The 23,940-nt window shown below is 57.4% G+C and overlaps 3 protein-coding genes across 10 annotated transcripts in view; all 3 read left to right on the top strand.

Moving 5' to 3' along the window:
* EDA (ectodysplasin A) overlaps positions 1–5,368 on the top strand; it is a 62,458-nt gene extending 57,090 nt beyond the window's left edge. The window contains exons 5-8 of one of the 7 annotated variants that reach the window (XM_085570615.1): positions 140–174; positions 277–328; positions 2,638–2,717; positions 4,112–5,368. In XM_085570615.1, the coding sequence (XP_085426741.1) occupies positions 140–174; positions 277–328; positions 2,638–2,717; positions 4,112–4,363 (419 nt within the window). In that variant the 3' untranslated portion in view covers positions 4,364–5,368. Of the gene's footprint in view, positions 1–139; positions 175–276; positions 329–2,628; positions 2,760–2,809; positions 3,101–4,111 lie in introns of those variants that run through there. The other 6 variants (XM_085570613.1, XM_085570612.1, XM_085570614.1 and 3 more) reach the window with 6 other exon arrangements.
* Positions 5,369–8,983: 3,615 nt separating this feature from the next.
* Positions 8,984–11,768, top strand: LOC110474381 (transforming growth factor beta activator LRRC33). Its single transcript, XM_021537751.4, has 2 exons — positions 8,984–9,220; positions 9,755–11,768. Exons 1-2 carry the CDS (start codon positions 9,116–9,118, stop codon positions 11,690–11,692), a joined length of 2,043 nt encoding a protein of 680 aa, XP_021393426.3. The 5' UTR covers positions 8,984–9,115; the 3' UTR covers positions 11,693–11,768.
* Positions 11,769–12,251: 483 nt separating this feature from the next.
* On the top strand, positions 12,252–22,731 carry LOC110474380 (protein Wnt-11b-2). 2 transcript variants are annotated; one of them, XM_085570617.1, is made up of 5 exons: positions 12,252–12,384; positions 18,733–18,953; positions 19,312–19,589; positions 20,730–21,022; positions 21,680–22,729. In XM_085570617.1, the coding sequence occupies exons 2-5, from the start codon at positions 18,830–18,832 to the stop codon at positions 21,852–21,854; spliced, it is 870 nt and encodes a 289-aa protein (XP_085426743.1). In that variant the 5' UTR covers positions 12,252–12,384; positions 18,733–18,829; the 3' UTR covers positions 21,855–22,729. The 2 variants fall into 2 exon arrangements, with proteins under 2 accessions (XP_085426743.1, XP_021393425.1); XM_021537750.3 differs by lacking the exon at positions 12,252–12,384 and adding an exon at positions 18,573–18,643 and having other exon boundaries at positions 21,680–22,731.
* Positions 22,732–23,940: the final 1,209 nt, after the last annotated feature.

Here is a 23,940-nt window from a genome sequence, read left to right as displayed (position 1 = left end):
ATGGGGCTTCAGGGTTATTTTGGAGTAAAAAAGGTTATATATAAGGGGGTTTAAGGGTTATTTTGAGATAGAAGAAGTTTTATTTATGGGATTTTTCACCCAACCTTCCTCTTCAATTATTTGGAATTGCCTTTTGCAGGTGCCACAGACAAGGCCAGCTCCAGAGACATCCAGGTGGGTTGATCTTTCCATGGAAAAACTCAGCTTTGGGGGGCATTTTTGTGGACTGGCGCAGTGCTTCCCGTTAATCCTCAATCCCTGTGCTCTCCCTTGCAGCCAGCTGTGGTCCATCTCCAAGGGCAAGGCTCAGCAATCCAAGTGAAGAATGGTAAGGATCTCTTGGTAATTGTGGGTCCTGGGAAGAGCCCCTCCTGCACCCATAGAGTTCCTGGATCCCAGTCCATCCCACGACACAGCTCCAAGATGATCCCTGCCCATCCCTGCCCTGCCCAGACCCCCAAGAAGAGTTTTGTGTGGAGTCTCCACCTCTATTTCCCCTGAGCTCCTGTTTATCTCTCAGATGATCCCTGCTCTGCACACCCCAGTAATTCAGTCCCACTGGATCTCCCTTCTCCCTGACCTCCAGGTACATCCTGTGCCTCCCCAGCCCCTCCATGACCAGGCCTTTTTGCCCCCCACTCTATTTTAAGCCCTCAGTGGATCCTTGTCCTGTCTCTTCCCCCTTTTCCCCATTTTCCTCCAGTTTCCCAGGAATTTAAGGCAGGGAAGACCCAGTGGTGAGTGCACACAGAGGTGTCCATCCCTTCCTGGGACCCCCTGAGCACCTCTGTCCCCACCAACAGCCTTTAATCCCAGATCCTGCCGAGCCACTTCCCATCCGCAGGCAGCTCCTTGCTCTCCTCCTCCTTCCCAGATCCCCATCCAAATTCTCCTCAAGTTCCTGCTCTCCTTGCCAACAGCTGGGGCTCATTCATCACCTCCTGCCTCCCTGCTCTGGCTGTGCTGGAGAGGAGCTGGCTTGTCCCCTCCCTGAGTCCCCACGTGCAGCTCCCCAGCGACCACATCCATCCATCCATCCATCCTTACCCCAATCCCAGACTGGGAGGGACTCCCGAGGGTGGGGGCAGCAGGAAGGGGCTGCAGGATTCCCCATCCACAAATTCCTGCCTCACATGTGGGATGGGGAGGGCTGGCCACTACTTCTGTGGGAAGGCAGCTTTCCCTGTGAGCAGTGGCAGCTGGAATTTCTCATGGACAGGGATTTGTGCTTGCAGCTCCCCAAAATTAAAAGGAAACCGCCTGTTCCCAGGGACAATGTGAGGGAATAGATGCTGTTTGCCTACGTTCAGAAAGCAATTATCCCTTCATTACTGGGAATGCTGAGGGATTGCTGAGGGTTTCCAGAGGGAACGCTGCTCTCTAAGAGTGGGAATGCCCTGTGAGTGTCCTTCCCTGCTGCTCGGGAACAATCCAGAGCTGGGAGCCAGGAATGCTGTCCAGCTGCCAGCCTGCTGAGCTCCAACTGATGCACAGAATATTCTTAGCTGGAAGGGTCCCACAAGGATCATCGAGTCCAACTCTTAAGTAACAGGCCCATCCAGCAGGGAGAGGGGAGGCAGATGGAGACTGGGAGGAAAAGAGTGGGATTTGATAAACTGAGGCACCTACAGAGATTGGCTCAGTTTGGGCTCATAGCAAAGTCTGTCCCTAGGCTATCCCAGTAATCCCAAAGGACTGGGTGGTGGATCCATAAATCCCTGTGTTCAGAGACCCCTGTTAGGGGTTACCGTGTTGTGAAATATGATGCAATTTCCTACGTTTTTGTTATTATGGCTTTTAAAAACCTTAGGATTATAAAGGCAAAGGTTTTGTTAAAATTATCCCAATTACAAAGTCAGGCATGGTGAAGTGAAAGAACACCAGAATTAAAATCAATTGTGTGACCCAAAGCTGGCCTCCATTTGCCTGTAGAAGAGAAAGCTCCAGGGAGGCACTTCCAGGGCCTAAAGGGGCTCCAGGAGAGCTGGAGAGGGATCTTGGACAAGGGGCTGGAGTGACAGGGCAAGAAGGAATGACTTTAAGCTGAAGGGAGGTAGATTTAAATGGAAGATTAGTAAGAAATCCTTCCATGTGAAGGTGCTGAGGCCCTGGCACAGGGTGCTCAGAGCAGCTGTGGCTGCCCCTGGATCCCTGGAAGTGCCCAAAGCCAGCTTGGACAGGGCTTGGAGCAACCTGGGCTAGTGGAAGGTGTCCCTGCCCATGGCAGGGAGTGGAATGGGATGAATTTAAGGTCCCTTCCCATCCAAACCATTCTGTGATGATTCCATGATGACCATTGCCATGGACACAGTAGGGAGTAGGGATCAAACAAGCTCAGCTGCAGGGTCAGGAGGAGGCAGGCCCATGTCCAGCCCTGGGATGAGCAGAGCACAACAGGCCCTGTGCTGGGTTTTGAGGTGCAGAACAGAGCGTTGGAGGTTCAGGCGACCCCACAAGCCACGGTGTGTGCTCAGAGCTAGAGAAGGTCCCTGCTCCCACTCCGTAGGGTGTAGCCCTGGGGTTCCCCCTCCGAATTCCCCCTCCCTGTGATGCTGGGACTGTATTTGTGTTGCTCCTGGGCTTTTCCTCCTGACGGGTACTGAGTGACCGCCGTTTTCTCATACTGAGATCTTTCAGGTGGAGTCCTCAATGACTGGTCTCGCATCACTCTGAACCCCAAGGTGTTTAAGCTGCATGCCCGCAGTGGGGAGCTGGAGGTACTGGTGGACGGCACATACTTCATCTATAGTCAGGTAGAAGTGAGTACGGTCCTAGGCTAACTCCTCCTATTCTTGTGTTCCGGTGGAAGCCTTGCATGAACCACGAGAGGGCTCCAGACAACAGCCAAATGCCAGCAGCTTGTGCGGAGCTTCGGCTCAGGAGGGGTGTGGGGAGGAGTGTCACACCCCTGTCACCGCCAGGACACCGCCCGCCAGGGAACAGTCACTGAAAGCACACCAATCCCGGGGTTATCCCTCCACTTGTCCTTTTCCCAAGCCTTCCAAACCTCCCTGCAACGCAGCACGCTGAGCTCAGTGCTTTAAAAGACCCCAACACTGGTTATTTGTGGTTGTTTTGGAGCTCTGGAAGCACAGGACTCCCAGCCCAGGTGGTTTGGCCAGATTCCAGCCCAGGTGACTCCGTTTGCCTCCCCCTGCTCCGTGTAGCTCCTCCCCAGAACCAGCCCTGGGATGAAGTGGGCCACGGATGTCAGGTGCTCTGCCATGGAATTGGTGACATGTGCCCAGTTTGGATGGGGACAGAAAATATAATTCCACATGGGTCAAAGTATAATTGTTTCCCAAGTGCTTGATGCTGATTGTGGCCACAGTGTTGGACCAGTGAAGCCTCATCATTTGTGGCCCATCAAGGAATCAAAAGGGATTCAGTGTTCAGGCAGTTCCTGCCTCCAAAAGGGCTGGATTTCCTTTCTCAGGAGGAAGCAGCTCCCTGAGACTGACTTCTCCTTGGACAGGTCTTCCTCCTGCAGCTCTTTGGAATCAGAGTATGGGAGAGGGTTAGGTGAGGACAAGCAGAGTCACAGGGCCTTGGAAGTGAGGGAGTTCAATCAGTAGAAGCACTGTGAGGTGATTTCCTTCCAAGCTGTGGAGGTTGGGAGAGCCTTTTCCCTGTAATAGCTCATGCCTGTGCAAGCACCGAGTCCAGTTACCCAGGAGACAGCTCCCAGGCCACCTTAGGGCAGTTCTGATGTCACCACTAAAGGAGGCTCCTGGCTTCAGGAAGCAGGACTGGGCAGGTAAGTGCAAGAGGCCTTCAGTGGAGTGTGTGTGTCTGTGTGTGGGGTGTGAAGCTGTTGTAGCACACAGGGGGTCCTGCATGGCTCTGTGCAGGTGTGTCACTTCCCTGGAATAAGCAGGATGGTAGCTCAGCCTTAGGCACATGGATTCAGGGGTTTTTGCATGCTTGGGTCAGTCTGAAGCGGAATCAGAGAGGTTCCTGGTTGGTTTGGGGCTCTCCCTGCCCTGCACAAGTCACCTGGGAGCGCAGGTGTCGGGGCCAGGAGGGGCTGCACACACCCCCAGGACGCTGCGCTTGCCCCCCACACCCCAACCCCATCCCTGACACCTTTCCTCTCCCTGCTTCACATCAGGTCTACTACATCAACTTCACTGATTTTGCCAGCTACGAGGTGGTGGTGGACGAGAAGCCCTTTCTGCAGTGCACTCGGAGCATCGAGACTGGCAAGACCAACTTCAACACCTGCTACACGGCCGGGGTGTGCCTGCTCAAGGCCAGGCAGAAGATCGCCGTGAAGATGGTCCACGCTGACATCTCCATCAACATGAGCAAGCACACGACTTTCTTTGGGGCCATCCGCCTGGGAGATGCACCCGCATCCTAGAGAGGAACTTGGCGTGGCCAAGGACACCCACGGAACTGCACAGTGCTGCTGTTCATAAAGCGTATCAGTATTTCAGGGGTTCTGTAATCCGGCCATAAAGGAAACTGATCCAGAGCTATTTATTCCTATATGTGAATGCAGGAAGCACAATTGTCCTCTGTGACTCGCGGGGAGACTCGGATCAAGCCAAAAAGCTGGTGGGGAGAGCGTTGTGAGGAGGAAAGGCTGTTGGGTGTGCCTTGTCTCAGTATTTCAAGTATTGCTGCACTGATACTCTGCTCTGTGACCTTCACACGAGGCTTGGCGGGAGAGCTGGGGGCTCTGCTCGGATGTTGGCACTGGCAAGAGCATCCCAGGCGGGAGCGGGAGGACACGGACTCCTGTCCCCAAATCCCAGCCAGGCTCCTGCATGTGCACGCTAACCACAGCCAGGAGGGGGGTTCTGGCTTCCTGCCTTCCCAGGGGGAGCTGGAAGGGCTGGGGGGCGAGGGGAGGTGGGTGAGACAGGGTCAGTGGTGTTTACATTCATCCTCAGGAGGAGGAAAAGTGCCTCGACCTAGAGCTTGGAAGCAAAAGCAGGAAGTGCGAGAGGAAGAGGAATAACTAGAGCAGGCTTAGCAGATAGGAAACTGCCTCCACATTCCAGAAACCACCAAATCCCAAAGAAAACGCCGATTCCCGGGTCCAGGCCTCTGCTCCTTTCAGCTCCTGCCCTTACCCCAGAGGTAACCTTGCCCCAGCGGGGGCTGCCTTCAAGTACTGCTGCTGTTACAGCAAGTTGAGATGGGTTGGGGGTATTTTGGTTTTGTTTTTTTTTTTTTTTTGGTTTGTTTTGATTTTATTTTTTTTTGGAGGGGGGAGTTGTTTTGTTCTTTTTAATTAATATTTTGCAAACCAGAACACATTTCTACAGGCTTCACCGAGCCACGTAGGGCAGCCACAAGTACTTGTGACAACACTCGGAGGAAGTTTGTTATGTTTAAGAATAAAATATTCAAACAGGAATTTTTTTTTTCTGTTTTAATACTAACTGTCCTGCTTTTAGATGTGGCTTTTAGCCTTCCTCTCCCCACCCCTTTCCTTTTGGCACCCTTCTACCTAAAATAAGTGGTGATGGAGACTTTAGCAAAGGGAAAAAAATGGGATTTTAAAATCCGGTCCAGCATGAAGTCACCACTTTTTCTTTTCTCTGAGCCCTGCTGGGTCTAGTCATAACTTGATTTCTGGTGACTAATAGAGGAGCTGGGACACTATTGTTTCTTTTGGCTTCTTGAGCAACTCTGTCCCGTTACCTCCCCTCAGCTGGGGAGACCTAAAGCCATAAGATGCTCTGAGCCATAAGAGGCACAAATTGCTCTGTTGTCTCAGCCCTTGGCTCGCACTTGCTCAGCTTGGTTGGGGTTTTGTTTCCATGTGTTTCTTTCCAGAGCTTGTTTGTGCTTTCAAGAGGGGAGTGAAGTTGCAGCCTGTGTAGAAACGGGACAAATCCCAAAGTGACATCTTCAGTCTGGAGCAGAGAAGGTTTTGGGGACCTCAGTGCCTAAAGGGGATCCTGGAGAGCTGGAGAGGGACTTTGGACAAGGGCCTGGAGTGACAGGACAAGGGAGAATGGTTCCCCACTGCCAGAGGGCAGGGTTAGATGGGATATTGGGAAGGAATCCTTCCTTGTGATGGTGCTGAGGCTGTGGTACAGGATGCCCAGAGAAGCTGTGGCTGCCCCTGCATCCCTGGAAGTATCCAAGGCCAGGTTGGATGGGTTTGGAGCAACCTGGGCTGGTGGAGGATGTCCCTGTCCGTGGCAGGGCATGGAACTGTTTGTTCCCCCAGCCCAGTGCTGTGATTCCACGATCGTGGTGCTGGCTCCGTGCAGAGGTGGCTCATGGTCACCTGCAGGGTGTGGCAGGGACGTGTCCCTGTGCTGTGGCCACGGAGGGTCCGCCCTGCCTGGAGCATTCCTGGCTCCAGCCCTAGCGAGTGATGTCCCTTGCCAAGTGTTGCAGTTATTGGGAGACAAAAATTCCTCGGGGCAGCGGCGTTGGCTGCAGCCTCGCTATTCACAGGAGCCGTGCGCTTCGGGAAACAACTGCGTGACAAATGGGCTGCTCTGGCTTTTTAGTGGCTTCTCCTCCCTTCAGCCTCGACATGTGGGACGGGCAAGAGCCTTGGGGGCTCTTCACTGGGCTTTGTGGTTTTCTTTCCTTTCAAATGGATTAAGAGGGACATGTTCCTGTGACAAGAATGAAGCGGGACAACTGTGTACAGTGAGAACATGAAGCAAATCGTTAACAGGGCTGCTTTAGAACTGGCCTGAGCAGCAAGGCTGGGGGCAGCCATAAATAACAGGGGGTTGGGAGAGTCGGGGATGGAGTTTGCATTCCTTGTCCCCCGCTAGCAGGATCTGGGATGTGCTCCATGGCTGTGGGCAGGGGGAGGCAGAGGGAGAATCCCTTTGCTCTGTAAAAGGCCAGCGTTGCTGTCCCCTGTGGCGTGTGCTCGGGATGTTGCAAGAGCAGGAGAGAGCCATTCCTGCGTGGAAGTTCTTCCTGGTGCGTGCTTGGGATGCAGGAGGAGGGCAGAAGGGAGCAATTCCTTCATGGAATGTGTTAACGGGCTTTTTCTGGTGCTCACACTGACCATAGTGTGAGTTGGAGACATGGAATTGGCTGCAGGTGGCCTTGGCAAATGCAGCACTTTCCTGCTCTCGGTGGGATGTCCCTCCCCAGCCACACCAGGAGCTCCCATGGAAGGTCTGCACAGCCACAGCAGAGTGTTGGTGAGGTCTGCCAGGGGACAGCTCCATCCTTTAGGGGTGGGAGAGGCACCATCCCCTGGCTGGGATCAGAGCTGCTCAGGAATCACCTTCCCAATGCCCTGGGAATGCAGGGAGGGAAGGGCAGATCCGATGGACTTGGGTGACCAGGTATCCTTCTGCTCCCGAACACCCAGGCTGGAGCCCATCACCCACAGCACAGATGTGACCTGGGCAGGGGGTTCTGTCCCTGCCTCCTCCACACCTCAGTCCTGCAGCTCATTCCTCACATCCTTTGGAGACTTCTCCCACAAAAGCGTCGGGGGAACAGGGAATCTCTCCAACAGATCCTGCTGGAGCGCTGGAGGCAGCATGGAGGGCAGGGAGGCCAAGGAGCACAGGGTAGCTGGTTTCAGAGCAGATCTGTCCCTGCTCAGGCCATGTGGTTCACTCTGCCTTTGTCACAATCCAAGGAAAGCTTCTCGGTGTTTGCCAAGCCTGGTCCACACCCCGTGAAGGAAGTTCACAGCTTGGGATGCAAATGCCCAGGGGTTCTCTGCAGAAGTCCCTGATCCAAATCAGGGACTTTTCAGCTGTGACAGGGGCTGTGTCACCGTGCAGACCCATGTCCAGCAGCTGAGGTGCAGGGGGACGGGCCGGGCTTCCCGGGGCGTGGCAGGGCTGGATGTGCTGGTTCTGCTTTTGGGAGGGCACGGGGGTCATCCCGAGGTCGGTGTTTCCCTGGCAGGAGCTCACATCTGCACAGATGTGCTGTGTGCTCCCTGCTGCCTCCAGCCCTGCCCCAACCCCAGCACCGCGGGGCATCAGCCCAAAATTATGTCCCTGGCCTGTCACCGCTGTCCTGCCTGACCTGGATGCTGGGGACACCAGGCCAGCTCAAGGCTGAGTCACATCCTGAGGTGGCAGAGTGTCGCCCACCACGCTGACTGTCACAGGGTGAGGGGTAACTCAGATGTGTAACTGTGTGCGTACATATATATTTATAAATAATCTATATTTATAATCTTATTTATTTATGTATTTTATGCCTATATATTATTTTTTTCCAGCCAGACACCTCCAGGATTACAGCACGAGCTCTGTGGCTGAAACTTCACATCCTCGGACAACCTTTCAGTAGCCTGAGTTGCTCCTTCACATGGAATTAGCCACATTGATAAAAAAAAAAAATCAAACTGTGCATTTTGGAGAGTGCCCCGTGAAGCATGAGGGGCGTGTCCCCAAGGAGTGTGTCAGCACTAGGGACACGGAGATGCCATCACCAGAAAATGTCCCTGTGGGTGCTCCCGGTGCACAGATCCCGCCTGGCGCTGCCGCAGGGACAGATCCCTTCTGGTCCTGCCCTGGGCGAGGCGGTGACCCGGCAGCCCAGGCGGGGCACGGCTGTGACAGCGAGGAGCCCACAGAGCCCTGGGGATGGAGAGGAGGAGGAGAGGGACCCCAGCTCTGCACATCCCGCTGGGAAGCGGCGGGGAGCCGGGAAGCTGCTGTTTCCCGAGAGAGGCAGAGTCCCCGCGGCTGGGGACGGAGTGGCACTGCCCGGGTGTGACATCGGCTGATCCCACAGCCAGGAGCTGTCCCTGGCTCAGGATGGCTGCGGAGCCCTCGCCAGCTGCCCCTGGTGTCCCGGGAGCTGCCACATCCTGTCCCTGGCACAGGGAAACTCCCCCAAGCCCTCTCAGCTTTCCTACGTGCCACCTCTGCCTCCTGGCATTTGATGTCACGGCGGATCCAGCCGGTCACCTGAGCTCCCTCCTCCCCATCCCGCCGTTTCTCTTTCCCTTCCCTGTGGCTTGGTGCCGTTTTTCCCCCTCTGCGAGCTGATGTCTTTCTTTTCCCACTTCCGTAGCTGCGAACACCCACATGCCTTATCTCCTTCCCCCATCCCATCCTGAAGCCTATTTATACAGAGCCTGGCTCCTGCCCAGCCTGCCAGCGACGCCGCAGGAGCGGGACGGGGCTGGCAGCGCCCGCAGCCCAACATGCTCTGGGCTGCTCGGGGATGGTTCCTGCTCTGCCTGCTCCCGTCCATCCTCAGGGCCCGGGCTAGCCCGGAGACGAAGCCCAGCTCCCCTCTGTGCCAGCAGGTAAGGCTGTTTTCCAAGGAGCACCTGGGCTGGGATGGCTCCAGCAGTGTGGCTGGGGCTGCCGGCATCACCCTGGATCTCCTCCCTGTGGCTCTCACCTTCCCCTCCAGCCTCCATCTCTTTAACTTTTCCTCTGTTTTCCCACCTTGGAGTTGGTCTCCTGTGAGGTGGTCCCTGGCATCCAGCTGCTCCCACGTCCCTGCCATGCCTGAGGTGCTCAGAGGATGGAGGGCAGGGATCCAGTGAGGCAGCTGGGAGTCTGGATGGGGAACAGCAGGTTTGTATCTCCCCAGAAAGAAATCAGCAGCTCCCCATCCAGATTCCCAACTCCAGAGGAAACTGGAGGAAGAGGAAAGGTGGAGCCTACACAGTGCCCTTCCTCTGCCTAAACAGGGATGCTCTGGATCAGCTGGGCTTGGGAAGGGGGAGCAGTGCTCCTTCCCACTTCTCATGCCCATCCTGGACAGTAGCTGGCTTGCCTGGAGCTGTGGTTTGTAGCCCCCCCTCACTAACACCTCTCCTGTCTCTCCACAGAGCCCCACGAAGGTGTCTTGCAAAGGAGTTGGCCTGCGGAAATTTCCCAAGGGGCTTGGCCAAGGAATTAAGTACCTTGAACTCTCCAACAACTTCATCCAAAACCTGTCAGGCAGCAACATGCCAGGATTTGGGCAGCTGGAGTACCTGGATGTGTGCTCCAACCAGCTGGAATCCGTGTCAGCCACCGCCCTGGCTGAGCTGCCTCGGCTGCGCTCGCTCCTCCTGGGATCGAACCACCTGGACCGGAATTACTTGGCTAACGGGGAAGCTTTCCATCTGCTCAGGAATATAGAGGTCCTGGACCTGTCTGTGAATAGCCTGGAGAGCCACATGGCCAGCTGGTACATCAGCAACCTCACCAGCCTGAGGGTGCTGGATCTCTCCGGGAACACGATGACCAAGCTGCTGGCAGGGACCTTCCGGAACTCACCGCGGCTGCGCCAGCTCGACCTCAGCAACAACTACATCATGGAGATCCAGGAGGGAGCGTTTGAGCCTCTGGAAGAGCTGGAGGTGCTGAACTTGGCTTTGAATTCCCTCCACTGTATCTCTGGCTTCAGCCTCACGCAGCTGCGAGTTTTAAACCTCAGCCACAATGCCCTGGAGCTCTTCTCCGAGGAGGAGGGAGAGGAGCCCTACCTGCTCCGAGTGCTCGACTTGAGCCATAACAGACTCCTCTATTTTCCAGATCTCCCCAGAGCCCATGATCTCACACACTTAAACCTCTCCAACAACCTCATTGCTTCCCTTCTCCCAGGCTCGCCCCATCCCAGGGAGTTCGTCCTGCCCTACAAGGAGATGCAGAGGTTCAACAGGACCGTGCGTCCCGTGGCCGCTCTGACACACATGGCTGACTTGGATCTCAGCAATAACCGCCTGGAGCTGTTCCCATTTTCCTTCTTCCACAGTCTGGGCTCCCTGCACAGCCTCAGCCTGGCAAGGAACTGTCTCCAGGACGTGGCCAGGGAGTCTGTCACCAATGGCACGGAGCTGTCCGTGCGCTCGCTGGACCTCCACAGCAACGCCCTCCGCGTGCTGCCACGCTGGTTCTTCGATTCCCTGCCTCACCTGGAATCCATGGATCTGGGCTCCAACAGCCTCCAGCCTTGTGAGAGCCAAGGCAGTGACCAGGGAAGGGATTTGGGAGGGGATTCTCACACATCAGCCCCCAGAGACACCTGCACCCCCTTCTACAACGTGCCTCGCTTGAAGCACCTGAGCCTGTCCAAGAACAACATCTCCAGGCTGCAGCCCCGTGCCTTCAACCGGACCCCGCTGCTCTCCCTGGACCTGTCGGGAAACAGGGACTTGTCCATGCCCATGGGAGCGCTGGCAGGGTTGGAGCTGTCCCTGCAGGAGCTCTCTCTGAGGGACAACCAGATGGACGAGGCAGCACTGCCCTGCCTGGGCACGCTCCGAGCGCTGGACCTGTCGGGCAACCACCTGAGCCTGCTGCCCACGGGGCTTTCCTGCTCCCCGCTGGAGAGCCTGGACGTTCGGAATAACCGCCTGCAGGCCTTGGGAACAGTCAGGAGCTGGTCCCACAGCCTGAGGGCCGTGGCCGTGGCCGGGAACCCCTGGAGCTGCTGCTCGCTGGGCTGGCTGGACGCGCTGCGTGCGGCCGGCGCGGCCGTGCCGGACCTGCGCCAGGCCCGCTGCGTCTTCCAGGAGCGCGGCCGGAATAGCTCGGCCAGGATCACCGACACTCCCCGCTGGGTCTGTCCCCAGCCCGAGGGCACTGCCTCCCTGGCCCTGCTCGTGGCCCTGATGGGCCTTTCCCTCCTCGGTGCCTGGGCTTTCTGCCTCCTGAGGAAAGGGCGGAAGGCTCCAGGATGTGCGGGACTCGAGAGCAACAGGGTGGGAGTGTCCCAGCCCCATCCCAAAGGACAGGGGCCAACCGAGGAGAGGCCACCTGACAGCATCACCAAAGTGTAGCCCAGACGTGCAGCCATCAGCCAGAACTCTAATTATTATTAATAATATTAATTTTAATAACATTATTGTGGTGTAAGTCTCGCTGGTACCTGCGTGATTTGTGAACCCAGTGACAGGAGCATGGTGGGTGCTGGGCTCTGAGCCACCTCCCCTTCTCCAGAAGGGACATTCCCCAATCCTCTCTGATCCCTGCCAGAAATTAAACACGGAATTTGGGGTGCCATAACATGTTCCCATCTCAGGAAACCAAGCCCTGAGCTGGCTGCATTGAGCACCCCTCTTCCTCCACATCGCACTCAGCTGGCCGGGAATTGTCTCCATTGTGGCCACCTGGTTATTTCCCAGCTAGCCCAGCAGCCCCTTTAAGAAGGTTTAATAGCTCTGCTAACTCCCTGCTGCTGCTCCTGAGGCATTCCCTAATCCAGGAGGAAGCAGGAGGGGGTGGGAATGGTGCTTGGTGGAGGCTCTCAGTGCTGGGATGAGGAGGGGGTTTCTGTGGGACCCTGCCCACCTCTCTGCTGCCTTTCCTTGCTGCAGATGCTGGGAGGAATTCCACGCTGTCCTCACCCACTGGGATAGTGGGAATGGGAGAAGTGGGGGTCTGTGCTGTCCCGGGCTGGCACAAAATGTCCCACCCTCAGTGCCAGGACCTCCGAGGTGACAGTGGCAGAGAGAGCTGGTCCCAGCACGAGGTAAGTGCTGCCCAAGTCATGGTCCTGGATGGATTTGGCACCCTCTGAGCACCCCCCAAAGCCAGGGATGACCCAGGGGCTCAGACCCCAGCTCAGCAAGGCAGCAGGAGATGTTGAGTGGGACTGTCACTGTGTGGTGCTGTCCATCTCTCTCTTGGATGACCTGCCCAGGTCCCCAGGGCAGAGTGGGAGCACCTGAAGGGCTGGGCCAGCTCCAGGAAATATAAAACTGAGGCTGCAGTGAAACCTGTAACATTTCACATCCATTTGGTTCCACCTTGGAAATCCCCAGCTGGGCCCAGTCACCTCCACACACCTGGTGGGTTGGAGCTGTGGGAGCAAAAGGGCTTGGAAGTTACTTAAAATCCCAATTGCTTAATTTTGTTCCTTTTTTTTTTTTTTTTTTTTTCTTTGAAGCTTATAATGGTTTTACTGGGAAGGAGAAAGGGCATTTTTGGTGTAAAATATGTCAGGGCTTCAGCTCCCTGTCCTTTGCTGGGAATACAGCTCCAGGACCCCTGGTGACTTTGGTGGCCCCCACATTTCCACCCCTGCCTCAGTTTCCCTCTGCAGAGCTCTGTGCCCTGTCACAGCGAGTGTCCATGGCAGGGAAGCCTGTCACTGTGTGTCACCACCCTGCAGGACCTTGGGGACAGGAGGGAACCCAGCCTCCTGTCAGGGCTGCTGTTTGCTGGATCTCCTGCTCCCACACACCCCTTCCCCTTGGAGCTCCTGTTCCTGTGTCCCACAGCTCACAAAAGCCCCAGTGCCACATCCACCTTTGTCCCCTCCCATCCCGGTGCTGTCCCTGGGGAGCCACAGCCAGCTGGGCTCTGGGCATGGAGTGTCCCAGGAGCTGCTGGGGCTTCTCCCCAGCACTGTCCCCCATCCTTGGGTGGCACCTGAGCTCCCTAGGGCAGGGACCTGCTTCCCCAGTGTCCCCAGGTGAGTTCAGACTGTCCCCAGGGCAGGATTTGCTTTTCCAGTGCTCAGCAAGGTGGGTGAGCTCAGCACATCCCAGTGCCGGGCCAGCCTCCCGCCCCAGCGCTGGGTGACATTGCAGGGACACTTCACGGCCCCAGGTGCCTTCACCGGGTGTTTCTGGTGCATTTTCGTGGCCTCTGCTCCTGGTTTAGCCCCTTCCCAGGCTGTGCTCCCATCACCAGGAGATGTCCTGGCTTTGTGCTGCGCTCCCACAGCGGCTCCCTGGCTTAGCTGGGAGCTGGGGACGGGCGGGGACACGGCCGGGTGCTCAGGGCACTCGGTGCCAGGCGCTGCCTCGGGCATCCTGAGTGTCCCCAGCCCTGTTTATCCAGTGTCCCCGCCGAGCAGCAGCTGGCAGGGCTTGACCCCTTCAGGGCAGTGGCACTTGGGGACAGCAGCTGCTGATGCTGAAGTTTCTCTGGGGATCGAAGAATCTGCTGAAAAACGCATTAAAAATAGAGGGGGGAGAATCCTGGGGCTGGTTTTACCCCACGGAAAAAGCTCCTGAATAACTGGACTTGATCTCAGAGGGTTTTTTCCAACCCTAAGGATTCTGTAAAGCCCAGGGTAAGGGGGGAAGAGGGAGAACTTCCCAGGCTGAGGAGGGGCTGTGAAGGTGTGGAAAATGAGCCAGGGCAATGCTGTTGGGTTATCACCATGACTGATGTCTGTGTGCTCTCCTGCCTCAAAGGAGAAGGGGATTCCAGGTTGTGCTCTCGTGGATTTGCCAAGAATTGAATCTGAGGGCAATGTCCCCTTCTTCCAGCCCCAGGAACAGCTTGGCCAGGAGCAGGACATGAGGTGAGCCTGTGCTGGCCCAGGGGACAATGAGATGGCACCAAACCACGTTTGTGTCCCCAGAACCAGCACAAGGCCAAGAGAAACCCAGGCTCTGTGCTGAGTTTTGCATTGCTCCTCATCCGGAGCTTCCCGTGCCTTAGAGGAAATTGTTTCCCTATCCCAGGCATGTCTTGGCATTTCCAGTGTTTTCTTGATCCAGAGGAGGGCAAAAGATCTGTAGAATATTAAATTTTGAACAAATAAAGTGGCCATGCCAAAAATGTTGCATTTTCTTGTCAGGCTGGGAGGCGGCAGGAGTGTAAATTTTGGTCTGACAAAAAAAGCAGCAGTGATTAAAATGTTGTGACCATTGACAAATTTTCTAGAGAACTGGTTGAGAAATCCAGCAGAACTCATTCTTTCCAGTGGAAAGCCTCCACATTTCCCTGGATCTGCATTTTCTAAGAAGAATAGATTTTTATCAAAAATTTCCACCGAGCTGTTTCACTAACCCAGGTGGAAATTACCTTCCCTCAACTCGCTTAAAATTACAGCAGTTTCGCTTTTCCCCTTTTTCTTATTACTTTTTCCCTTTTCCCTCTTTTTTTTTTTTTGTATTTTTTTCATGAAGCAGAGCTTCATCTGCTGCAGGATATCCTGGGAAGTGCCTGGCAGATATCCCTCCTCAGCCAATCCCATCTGGGCAGAGCAAGGAGAGGAGAGCATTTCTCCTCCTCTGTGTTCAGACAGAGCCCAAATTAACCTAAATCTCCCCAGTCCTGATAAGATAAGGACGATAAGGAGTCATTTCACCCAGCTGAAGGTACATCCCCTTCCAGAGGGCTGCAGGAGGTACCATTTCTTTCATTTTCCCTGCTATTGCTGCAGCTCCCATTCCCAAATCCTTCTGATCTCATCCAGGCCCATCCTCGTGCCGTGTTCTGGCTGCCTGGGATGTGCTCCTGGTGAATGTGGCGCTTTCTCCGTGGCTTTGGGATGGGACAAGAGGCTGGTGGCACCTCCAGGACACTGCCCTGTGTCCCTCCCATCCGTAGGGCTGCTTCCCATTATCCCTCCGTGCCACAGCGGCTCCGTGACTGGCACAGCTCCCCTGGCAGCTCTGCCCAGCCCGCGGGGGAGCCCGGGCGTGTTGTTCATGACACTTTTCCTCCTCCCCAGGGGCTCTGGCCGGACTGGGACCTCCATCCTGAGGCGCCTCGGGGTGTGGCAGATGAGGGACGTGTCCCCCCGGGTCCCTCCTGCCTCTGCAGTGTCACCTCCCCGGGACAGATGTGCCAGATGTTCTGCAGCTGGATCCTCCCTCCCAGCTGTGCCCGCACGGGGACACTGCCGAGGGCACAGGGAAGTGTCACCCTGTGTTGTGCCCCCACGCAGACCCTGCTGTCCCTGCTCCCAGGAGCACATCCCAGGCAGCCAGAACACGGCACGAGGATGGGCCTGGATGAGATCAGAAGGATTTGGGAATGGGAGCTGCAGCAACAGGAGGGAAAATGAAAGAAACGGTACCTCCAGCAGCCCTCTGGAAGGGGATGTCCCTTCAGCTGGGTGAAATGACTCCCTATCGTCCTTATCAGTTTGGGTTTGGGACGCTGTGGGGACGTGACACTGGGAGGTGGCTCTGCAGGATCAGGTGCCTGCCACCCCCAGCCTGCTCTCTGGAAAGAGGAAGGGGATGGTTTCCCTGAAGGAATGCTGGGCTCCTGCCACCCAGGGTGACCATCCCACTGACCCCAGCCTCCAGAGGGGACAGGATGCTGCCAGCGTCCAGCAGCAGCAGGAATCTCACGGAGCGTCAGTGCCACTGGACCAGGTGCCACCACCCCCCGCGTCACCGCCACCGCAGTGGCACGGCCCCACGTGAAGGGATGTGGCTCCTCGCAGGGGTAGGTGAGGCTGGGGTGGGGAGCCGAGGTCAGCGGGGCCTGAGGGGACACTTTGATGGCAGGGAAACCCCTGGAAGGTCCCTGGACCTGCCCCTGCTGGACCTGGGCGTCAGGGACATCGGGAGCTGGGACAGCGCATGGGGACCCCGCGTGCTCACAGGGGTCAGGATCCACTCGCGGCTGTTTGCTTTGGCCCCTGGGGCCCAGCAGGGAGGGACACCAACCTTTGGCCCTCCAGGACAGCTCTTTGCTGTTCCTCCACTAAAGCCTCATCCCAGGAGCTCTGAGCCAGCACCAGCTCTGCCCCTTTAGCCCCTCCTGGAGCTGTCCCCTGTGTCCCCGGGGTGGCCACACCAGGCAGGGGGACGGGACCTTTCCCAATGTTCTCCCGGCTCCTTTGGTCTCCCCCCAGCAGTGAAGCCCCAGCTGGGGAAGGGAAGCCTCCCCTGGGCTGGGAATCCCCTCCTGCCCCCCGCCAGCCCAGCTTGGAAGGGGAAGGAAGGGGTATTTTTAGCACTCACCCTCTGCTTGTTCCAAGGATTGAGCTAAAAAGAGGAATTGACGTTCAAAGGAGGGCTGGCTTTGCTTTAAAAGGAAGGGTTTGTGTTTTTCCTACTACTCGGTCATTGCAAAACTTTCCTGTGAAGAGGGATTGGTAAAAATACCTCTGGTGGGAGGTTGGCAGCGTGTGACATCGGTGCACGGTTCCCTCTGCTGGCGCTGCTTCCTTCCATTGCCCGGCTCCCAGGGTGAGCTCCCATCCCCACGGAAGGGATGGGGTGGGACTCAGCCCCCCTGTCCTGCTGCTGGTCACAGCTCCCATCACCTGTGAGGGGAATTCCCTCCTGCCAGCCCATGCTGGAGTGGTTCCTCTCTGCATTCCTGCTCTCAGCAGCTCTTCCTGACCATTCTAACACCTTCGGAACCCCCTGGGAACTCAGGTGCCTTCCCAGCTGCCATCCAACCCCAGCGTTGTCCTGACAACCCCCTGGAGATCCTCCAGGTCCCAAAACAAGACACCATCCACGCCCTGAGGAGGAGTTGAGCTGGGAACCACAAGGGCCAGGATCCAAAACATCGGGTTTGGTGTTTAGGGGTCATCCCTGTGTTGCTCCTTTTCTCTCTGCCCTTTAGCCATTCCCTTTGTAACTTGGTGGGGGATTCGGGAGTGACCTGGGACCCCTCCTCAAGGGCTCCAGCACAATGGGTCACGGCCTTTGCATCCCAAGGGAAGGACAATGACTCAAGCTGTGACCTGATTTCAATGCACATGATCCCAAGTCAAAGGAAGGTCACAAGGGGACAATAATCACCCGCCCAGGCATGTCCTGTCAAGGTGAGAGGTCACAAGGGATGACAACCAGCCCCCAGTTTGGTTCTGTCAAGGAAAAACACCTTCCAGAAAGAGAGGAAGCAGCACAGCCAGGGAGAAAGTGAAAGCCTAAAAAGTGGGTTTCAACCTGTCACCCTTTCCAAACCCTGAGGTCAGCTGGGCTTGTGTCAAATGTCACGTCCCACTGCGGGAAAATCCCAGCCCACCTGGTTCCTCACAGGCTCCAAGCAGCACTTTTGGTTTTGTACTTGTAGGAGAGAGAGATCCCAAGAAATGCACCTTGTGACAGGCACGAGCCAGCCCTGGTGCCCTGCCATGGCAGAGAAAGAAACAGAAATTATGAATTATGAGCCTGTGCTGACCCTAAAGGAGGGTGCAGCCAGCGGGTCAGGCTCTGTTCCCAGGGGACACGGGACAGGACAGAGCTTCCAGCTGTGCCAGGGGAGGTTTGGTTGGATATTAGGGAAAATTTCTCATGGAAAGGACACGCAGGGCAGTGGTGGAGTCAAACCCCTGCAGGGATTTAAAATCCATGTGGATGTGGCACCTTGGGGACGTGTTCAGTGTGGCCTTGGTGGTGCTGGGGGAGCATCCCGCAGCGGCTCATCCCCCAGCCCCCTCCCAGGTGCAGTTTGGGGACGGTCACTGCTGCTGGCAGCTGGTGCTCCCTGCAGCCCCTCCTTGTCCCTAACCCTGCGAACGGCACCGAATCCGCCTTTGTTCCCCTCCCCGGGGGGCAGGACCCGCTGCTAGAAAAGGGGTGGTGGGGCTGAGCGGCCCCAGCCCTGCTCGCAGAGCCTGTCCCAGCCCCATCCCAGCCCCATCCCAGCCCCATCCCAGCCCCATCCCAGCTCCATCCCAGCTCCTAGTCCCCATCCCAGCCCCAGCCCTGCTCACAGAGCCTGTCCCAGCTCCATTCCAGCTCCCAGTCCCCATCCCAGCTCCCCGTCCCCATCCCAGTCCCCATCCCAGCCCCAGCCTTGCTCACAGAGCCTGTCCCAGCCCCATCCCAGCCCCATCCCAGCTCCTATTCCCCATCCCAGCCCCAGCCCTGCTCGCAGAGCCTGTCCCAGCCCCATCCCAGCTCCCAGTCTCCATCCCAGCCCCATCCCATCTCCCAGCCCCATCCCAGCTCCCAGTCTCCATCCCAGTCCCCATCCCAGCCCCATCCCAGCCCCACTCCGGCCATGGGCCGCCCCGCCGCCGCTGCCACCGCGCTGCTGTGCCAGCTGGGGCTCTCCGCAGCCATCCAGTGGCTGTGAGTCGGGAATCTCTCCTTCCAGGGCCCCTCTTGGCGGTCCCTCGGGGCTCTGTGGCCCCCCCAGTGACCCCCACCTCTCCCCACAGCGGGCTGGCGGGCAGCGGGGTGGCCTGGAACGAGAGCCAGCACTGCCGGCTGCTGCTGCCGGAGCAGCTGCAGCTCTGCCGCCGGCACCTGGAGCTGATGCCCAGCATGGTCCTGGCTGCCCGCCGGACGCAGCAGCTGTGCCAGCAGAGCTTTGCCGACATGAGGTGGAACTGCTCCTCCATCCAGCGCGCCCCCAGCTTCGGCCCCGACCTGCTCACAGGTAAGGGATGCTCCCCCCGCCCAGCCGCTGCTCCCGCTCTGCCCCCCGGGAGCATCCCATTCTGCTTTTTGGGGTAAATGTCCTGCTTTTACATGGTGTTAATCCTCCTGTGCAAGTTCCGTCTAGGGGAGGTGACAGACACTAACTTCCATTTCAAACGGCTGCCAGAGGCTCCCAAAAAAGCAGGGGAAGAGGTGGGGATCCAGGCAGTGTAACACAGGGGCCGCGGGTTAAAACACAAAAATGGAGAAGCCTTGGCGTTATCCCGCTGCAAGGCGAAATACAGAAACTCCTTGCACTGTGCGAGGAAGAGTCTGGCCGGGCAGGGAGGAAGGAATTATCCCTGTTTTCTCTGCAGGAACACGGGAAGCCGCCTTCGTGCACGCCCTGGCAGCGGCGGCCGTGGCGCAGGGCATCGCCCGCTCCTGCGCCTCCGGAGAAATCCCGCTGTGCTCCTGCGGCCCCGGCCCCTCCGAGCCCCCCGTGCCCGGCTCCCGCTGGGGCGGCTGCGGCGACAACCTGAGCCACGGCCTCCAGCTCGGAGCCGCCTTCGCCGACGGCTCCGCCAGAGCCGGCACCGGCAGCACGCCCGGGCTCCGGGCCGTGAACCGGCACAACGGGGCCGTGGGACGGGCGGTGGGTGCGGGAGCCCCGGGTCTGCAGGTTGGGAGGGGGGATACAGAGCTCACCAGGGCTGCTGCAGGTTGGGATGGGGGATACAGAGCTCACCAGGGCTGCTGCAGGTTGGGATGAGGGATTTGGAACCCACCAGGGCTGCTGCAGGTTGGGATGGGGGATACAGAGCCCACCAGGGCTGCTGCGGGTTGGGATGATGGCTATGGAGCCCACCAGGGCTGCTGCAGGTTGGGATGAGGGATACGGAGCTCACCAGGAATGCTGGACTCTGGGATGGGGGATATGGAGCTCACCAGGGCTGCTGCAGGTTGGGATGGGGGATACAGAGCTCACGAGGGCTGCTGCAGGTTTGGATGAGGGATACGGAGCTCACCAGGGCTGCTGCAGGTTGGGATGGGGGATATGGAGCCCACCAGGAATGCTGCAGGTTGGGATGAGGGATATGGAGCCCACCAGGAATGCTGCAGGTTGGGATGAGGGATATGGAGCCCACCAGGAATGCTGCACTCCGGGATGGGGTGTATGAGCCCCCTGGCACTGACACAGTGGGGCTGAGCCTTCCCCAGGACTACCCAGGGGTGACACAGTGGGTCCAGGCCCCTGGGGGAGATGGAGCCCAGCACCCCTCACAGCAGGGGCAGAGATCCCTAATGTAAGGCAGCAGATGCCAGCCAGATTTTCGGGATGTTCTGAACATCAGGAGGCAACAAAATGGTTAAAAAGGGTGTTAGCAGACACCCTCTCACCCACACTGCTGCCCACCCCCAGACATCCCGTGGGCACATCTGACACTTCACACCAGTATTCCCAGTTAGCTGATATTTCACACCAGTACTTCCAGCTCACTGGAAACAGAGCCAGTCCTGCCCCACTCCAGCTGGGCTCCCCAACCCATCTGGTTTTGTGCTTCCATCCACTCCTGTTCCCCAGGAGAGGCTTGGGAAGCCTCCAGCCCTGCTGCCAGCTCCCCTGGGAAGTTCCCCAAGGATCAGGCTCTTACCAGAAGGGACTGAAGCAGGCCTGAGCCCCTGCTTGCCCCATTATACTCTGCTCATGCCTTGACACTCCCATGGGACTGCCCTTGGGAGCCAATCCCTGGGGCAGTGCCAGGAGGGAGCAAACTCACCTGTTTCCCTGCAGGTGCTCAGTGACTCCCTGGATACCAGGTGCAAATGCCACGGGGTTTCAGGCTCCTGCTCAGTGAAAACCTGCTGGAAAGGCCTGCCAGACCTGGGTGAAATTGCCTCTGACCTCAAATCCAGGTACCTGGCAGCCCTCAAGGTCACCCATCGGCTCGTGGGGTCCAGGAAGCAGCTGATCCCCAAGGAGGGGGATGCCAGGCCAGTGACAGAGATGGATCTGGTTTATCTCATCAACTCTCCTGACTACTGCACCCCAAACCCCCAGCTGGGCTCTCTGGGGACACAGGACAGGTAGGAAGAGCTCAGCCTCTGATTCTGGAGTGCCTGTTCCGCTGGGTTTGAGTGTCCTAGGAAGCTGATGGGGATGGGCTGGGGTGGGCTTGCAGCAGATCCCTGAATCCCTGTTTTGTGAGACTCCTCCTGCACTGCTGTGTCCAGGTCGGGGGACCCCAACACAAGAGGGGCAGGAACTTGTTCAGCAAGTCCATGTGTGCTCATGGAGATGCTCCCAGGGCTGGAGCCAGGCTGGGAGAGCTGGGGTTGCTCACCTGGGGAGGAGAAGGCTCCAGGGTGACCCCCAGAGCCCCTTCCAGGGCATAAAGAGAGATAGAGAGGGACATGGAACAAGGGATGGAGGGACAGGACACAGGAAATGGCTTTCCACTGACAGGGTTAGTTGGGATATTGGGAAGGAATTCCTGGCTGTGAGGATGGGGAGGCCGTGGCATAGGATGCCCAGAGAAGTTGTGGCTGCCCCTGGATCCCTGGAAGTGCCCAAGGCCAGGTTGGACAAGGGCTTGGAGCAACCTGGGCTGGTGGAAGGTGTCGCTGCCCATGGCAGGGGTGGCACAGGGTGATCTTTAAGCTCCATCCAACCCATTACTCCATGATCCTGCTGCCCACCAGCTCTGGGGGAGGCAGCTCCCCAGGTGCCACCTCTCCCCGCAGGCCGTGCAACAGGAGCTCGGTGGGCAGTGACAGCTGTGACCTGCTGTGCTGTGGCCGTGGCTACAACACCTACACGGAGGAGGTGCAGGAGCGCTGCCACTGCCGCTACCGCTGGTGCTGCTCCGTGGTGTGCAGGCGCTGCCGGCGCCGCCTGGAGAGACACGTCTGCAAATGAGCAGGGGAACCCACCAGGCACGGCTGGACACCCGGAGCCCATCCCAAGGGATGCCCCCAGCCAGGAGGAAGCTGTGCAGGAAGCCTGGTCTCTCGTGGAAAGCCTCAGACTGAGAGATTTTGGGATGCCTTCGGTCCCTTCCAAGCCAGACTTCAGGGCAGGACAAAGAGCAGCTGGTCAGTGGGCAGCACTTTGTCTCCAGCTGGGAAAAGCCATTGATCATTCCACAGGCCCCTTTCTCCAGGGGGAACGGGGGGACCCTGGGCTGCCATTGTCCCTTTGCAGGAGGATTCTGACAGCAGCCTGAAAGCCAGGAGTGATAGATGGAAGGGGGTAGAGTTATCCACTGGGGGAAGGCTGTAGGGATGGAATGCTGCTGCTTTGGGTGAGGGGGCCACGGGCAGCTCCTTTGGGAACAGGATTCTGCTGTGGGCTCATGCAGGGGAAAACACTGCTCCAGGGCCTTCTGCAGCATCCCGGTGGATGCACGGAGGTGGTGCTGCTCCTGTTGGTGGCAGAGACATCAGGGACAGGAGAGCTCCTGGGGCTGCCAAAACTGGGCAGCCTGGCAAACCACCCCTGACTGTGTGTTAACAACCCAGCCATGGCATCAGTGTGAATTCTGTCCCCATATCAGAGGTGGGAGCACACTCAATACATGAAATTCTCATGGCTTGTCCTTCCTGCCCCTCCTTGTGGCCCACTGAGGTCTTCAGCCCATTCCTTCCACCCTTTGGAATCAGGTGTGTTGGAATTCTGGCCTGGAGAGTGGACACAACTCCGGGGTCTTGGGGAAGCAAGAAATAACCTTTATTTTCTGTACTTCCTGTAAGTGGGATTCTGGTGTGTATTTTTAAATAAATGTTATAACTCTCTGTGCCTTGTTCTCTAGGACAATCTTCCCTCCATGTCCTTCCAAGCTGGTGCTAGAGAAAGAGGCTGTAAGGAGAGCCTTGTGTCCACAAAGCCCCATGTCTATATACTTTTCCTTTCACATATCTGAGGACCAGCTCAGTTTCAACTCTTTCAGCTTCTCACTGGCCCAGATTTGCCTTTAATTACAGATCCCTGCCTTCCTCTGCTCCTGTTTTATCCCCTGCTTCCTCAGGTCTCTGTCTGCCTGGGAACTGCCTGCCTGGGATTCAGGGCTGGTGCTGGAAGCTGTGGCAGTCCAGGGTTATTTTCTGATCCTTGGGAATGTTGGCTGGATGAGCCAAGGGTGTGTGTGAGCAGCAAGGAGTTGGGAGCCAGGGATGGGGGCTCCCACATTTCCCTTAGCACGGAATCTGGCCAAGCGCGTGGATGGGATGAGATTCCTGCTGGTGCAGCCTTTGGACAGAAAGGATGAGTCCAAACAGGTGCTGGAGGGACTCCACAGCACCAGGAGGACAGGTAAAGGGGATAGGGATCCTCGGGTGGATTCCAGCAGTTCCCAGCATTGCCTGGCGGCTCCAGCAACTCCGTTTTATTTTTGGTTCCCATTGACTGGAGTTGGCCGCGCTCAGCCCGAGCCCAGCTGGAGGATTACTCATTTCCATATCCATTCCATCATTTTTAATGGTCTCTGCTGGGTCACGGAATCAATGCATGAGCTTTTCTTGTAAAACATCCCCTCCCCTTAATGTGCTCCAGGTTTCTGTGCGAGCAGGAAGGAATCGGAGGTGGCTCGAGAGGACGCAGGGGTTGGAAGCTGGGCTCGGTCGGGGAGTGCCAGGAGCGAGTTAAGCTCGTTTATCAGTTGTTGATGTGCCATTGACTGGCTCTGCCTGCTGCCGCCTCCCTTGAGAGAGCGCCGGCAAAACCGCAGCTGCCCAAGGCCAAAGCGACCCCGAGTTTTCCTTTAGAATGCAAATTAAGGGTCAGTGCCCGGCATTCCCCAGAAAAAGGAGTTTCGTTCAGCTGCCGGGCTGCAGATTAGCCGCTGTTTCTGCGTCCTGGGGGCTGCAGGTACTAAATCAGGATTGCTTCAATGCCTTCCCTCCATCCACCTCCCAGCGCATCCCACATCACAGGGAGGTGGCACCGGGAGGGGCTGCGAACTCCGCCGAGCATTGCAAAACGAGCTGGTGAGAGGGAAAAAAAACCG

This window comes from Lonchura striata, chromosome 4A (genome assembly GCF_050655825.1).
Source record: "Lonchura striata isolate lonStrDom1 chromosome 4A, ASM5065582v1, whole genome shotgun sequence".
Taxonomy (NCBI): Eukaryota; Metazoa; Chordata; class Aves; order Passeriformes; family Estrildidae; genus Lonchura; species Lonchura striata.
The sequence above is the reverse complement of the archived record's forward strand: the minus strand, read 5'-3'. Positions and strand labels throughout refer to the sequence as shown.

Coding starts and splice junctions, on each gene's coding strand:
- LOC110474381 (XM_021537751.4), top strand. CDS start 9,116: ATGCTCTGGGCTGCTCGGGGATGGTTCCTGCTCTGCCTGCTCCCGTCC. Junction 9,221..9,754: donor GCTCCCCTCTGTGCCAGCAG/GTAAGGCTGTTT, acceptor GTCTCTCCACAG/AGCCCCACGAAGGTGTCTTG.
- LOC110474380 (XM_021537750.3), top strand. CDS start 18,573: ATGGGCCGCCCCGCCGCCGCTGCCACCGCGCTGCTGTGCCAGCTGGGG. Junction 19,590..20,729: donor ACGGGGCCGTGGGACGGGCG/GTGGGTGCGGGA, acceptor GTTTCCCTGCAG/GTGCTCAGTGACTCCCTGGA. Junction 21,023..21,679: donor TCTCTGGGGACACAGGACAG/GTAGGAAGAGCT, acceptor CTCTCCCCGCAG/GCCGTGCAACAGGAGCTCGG.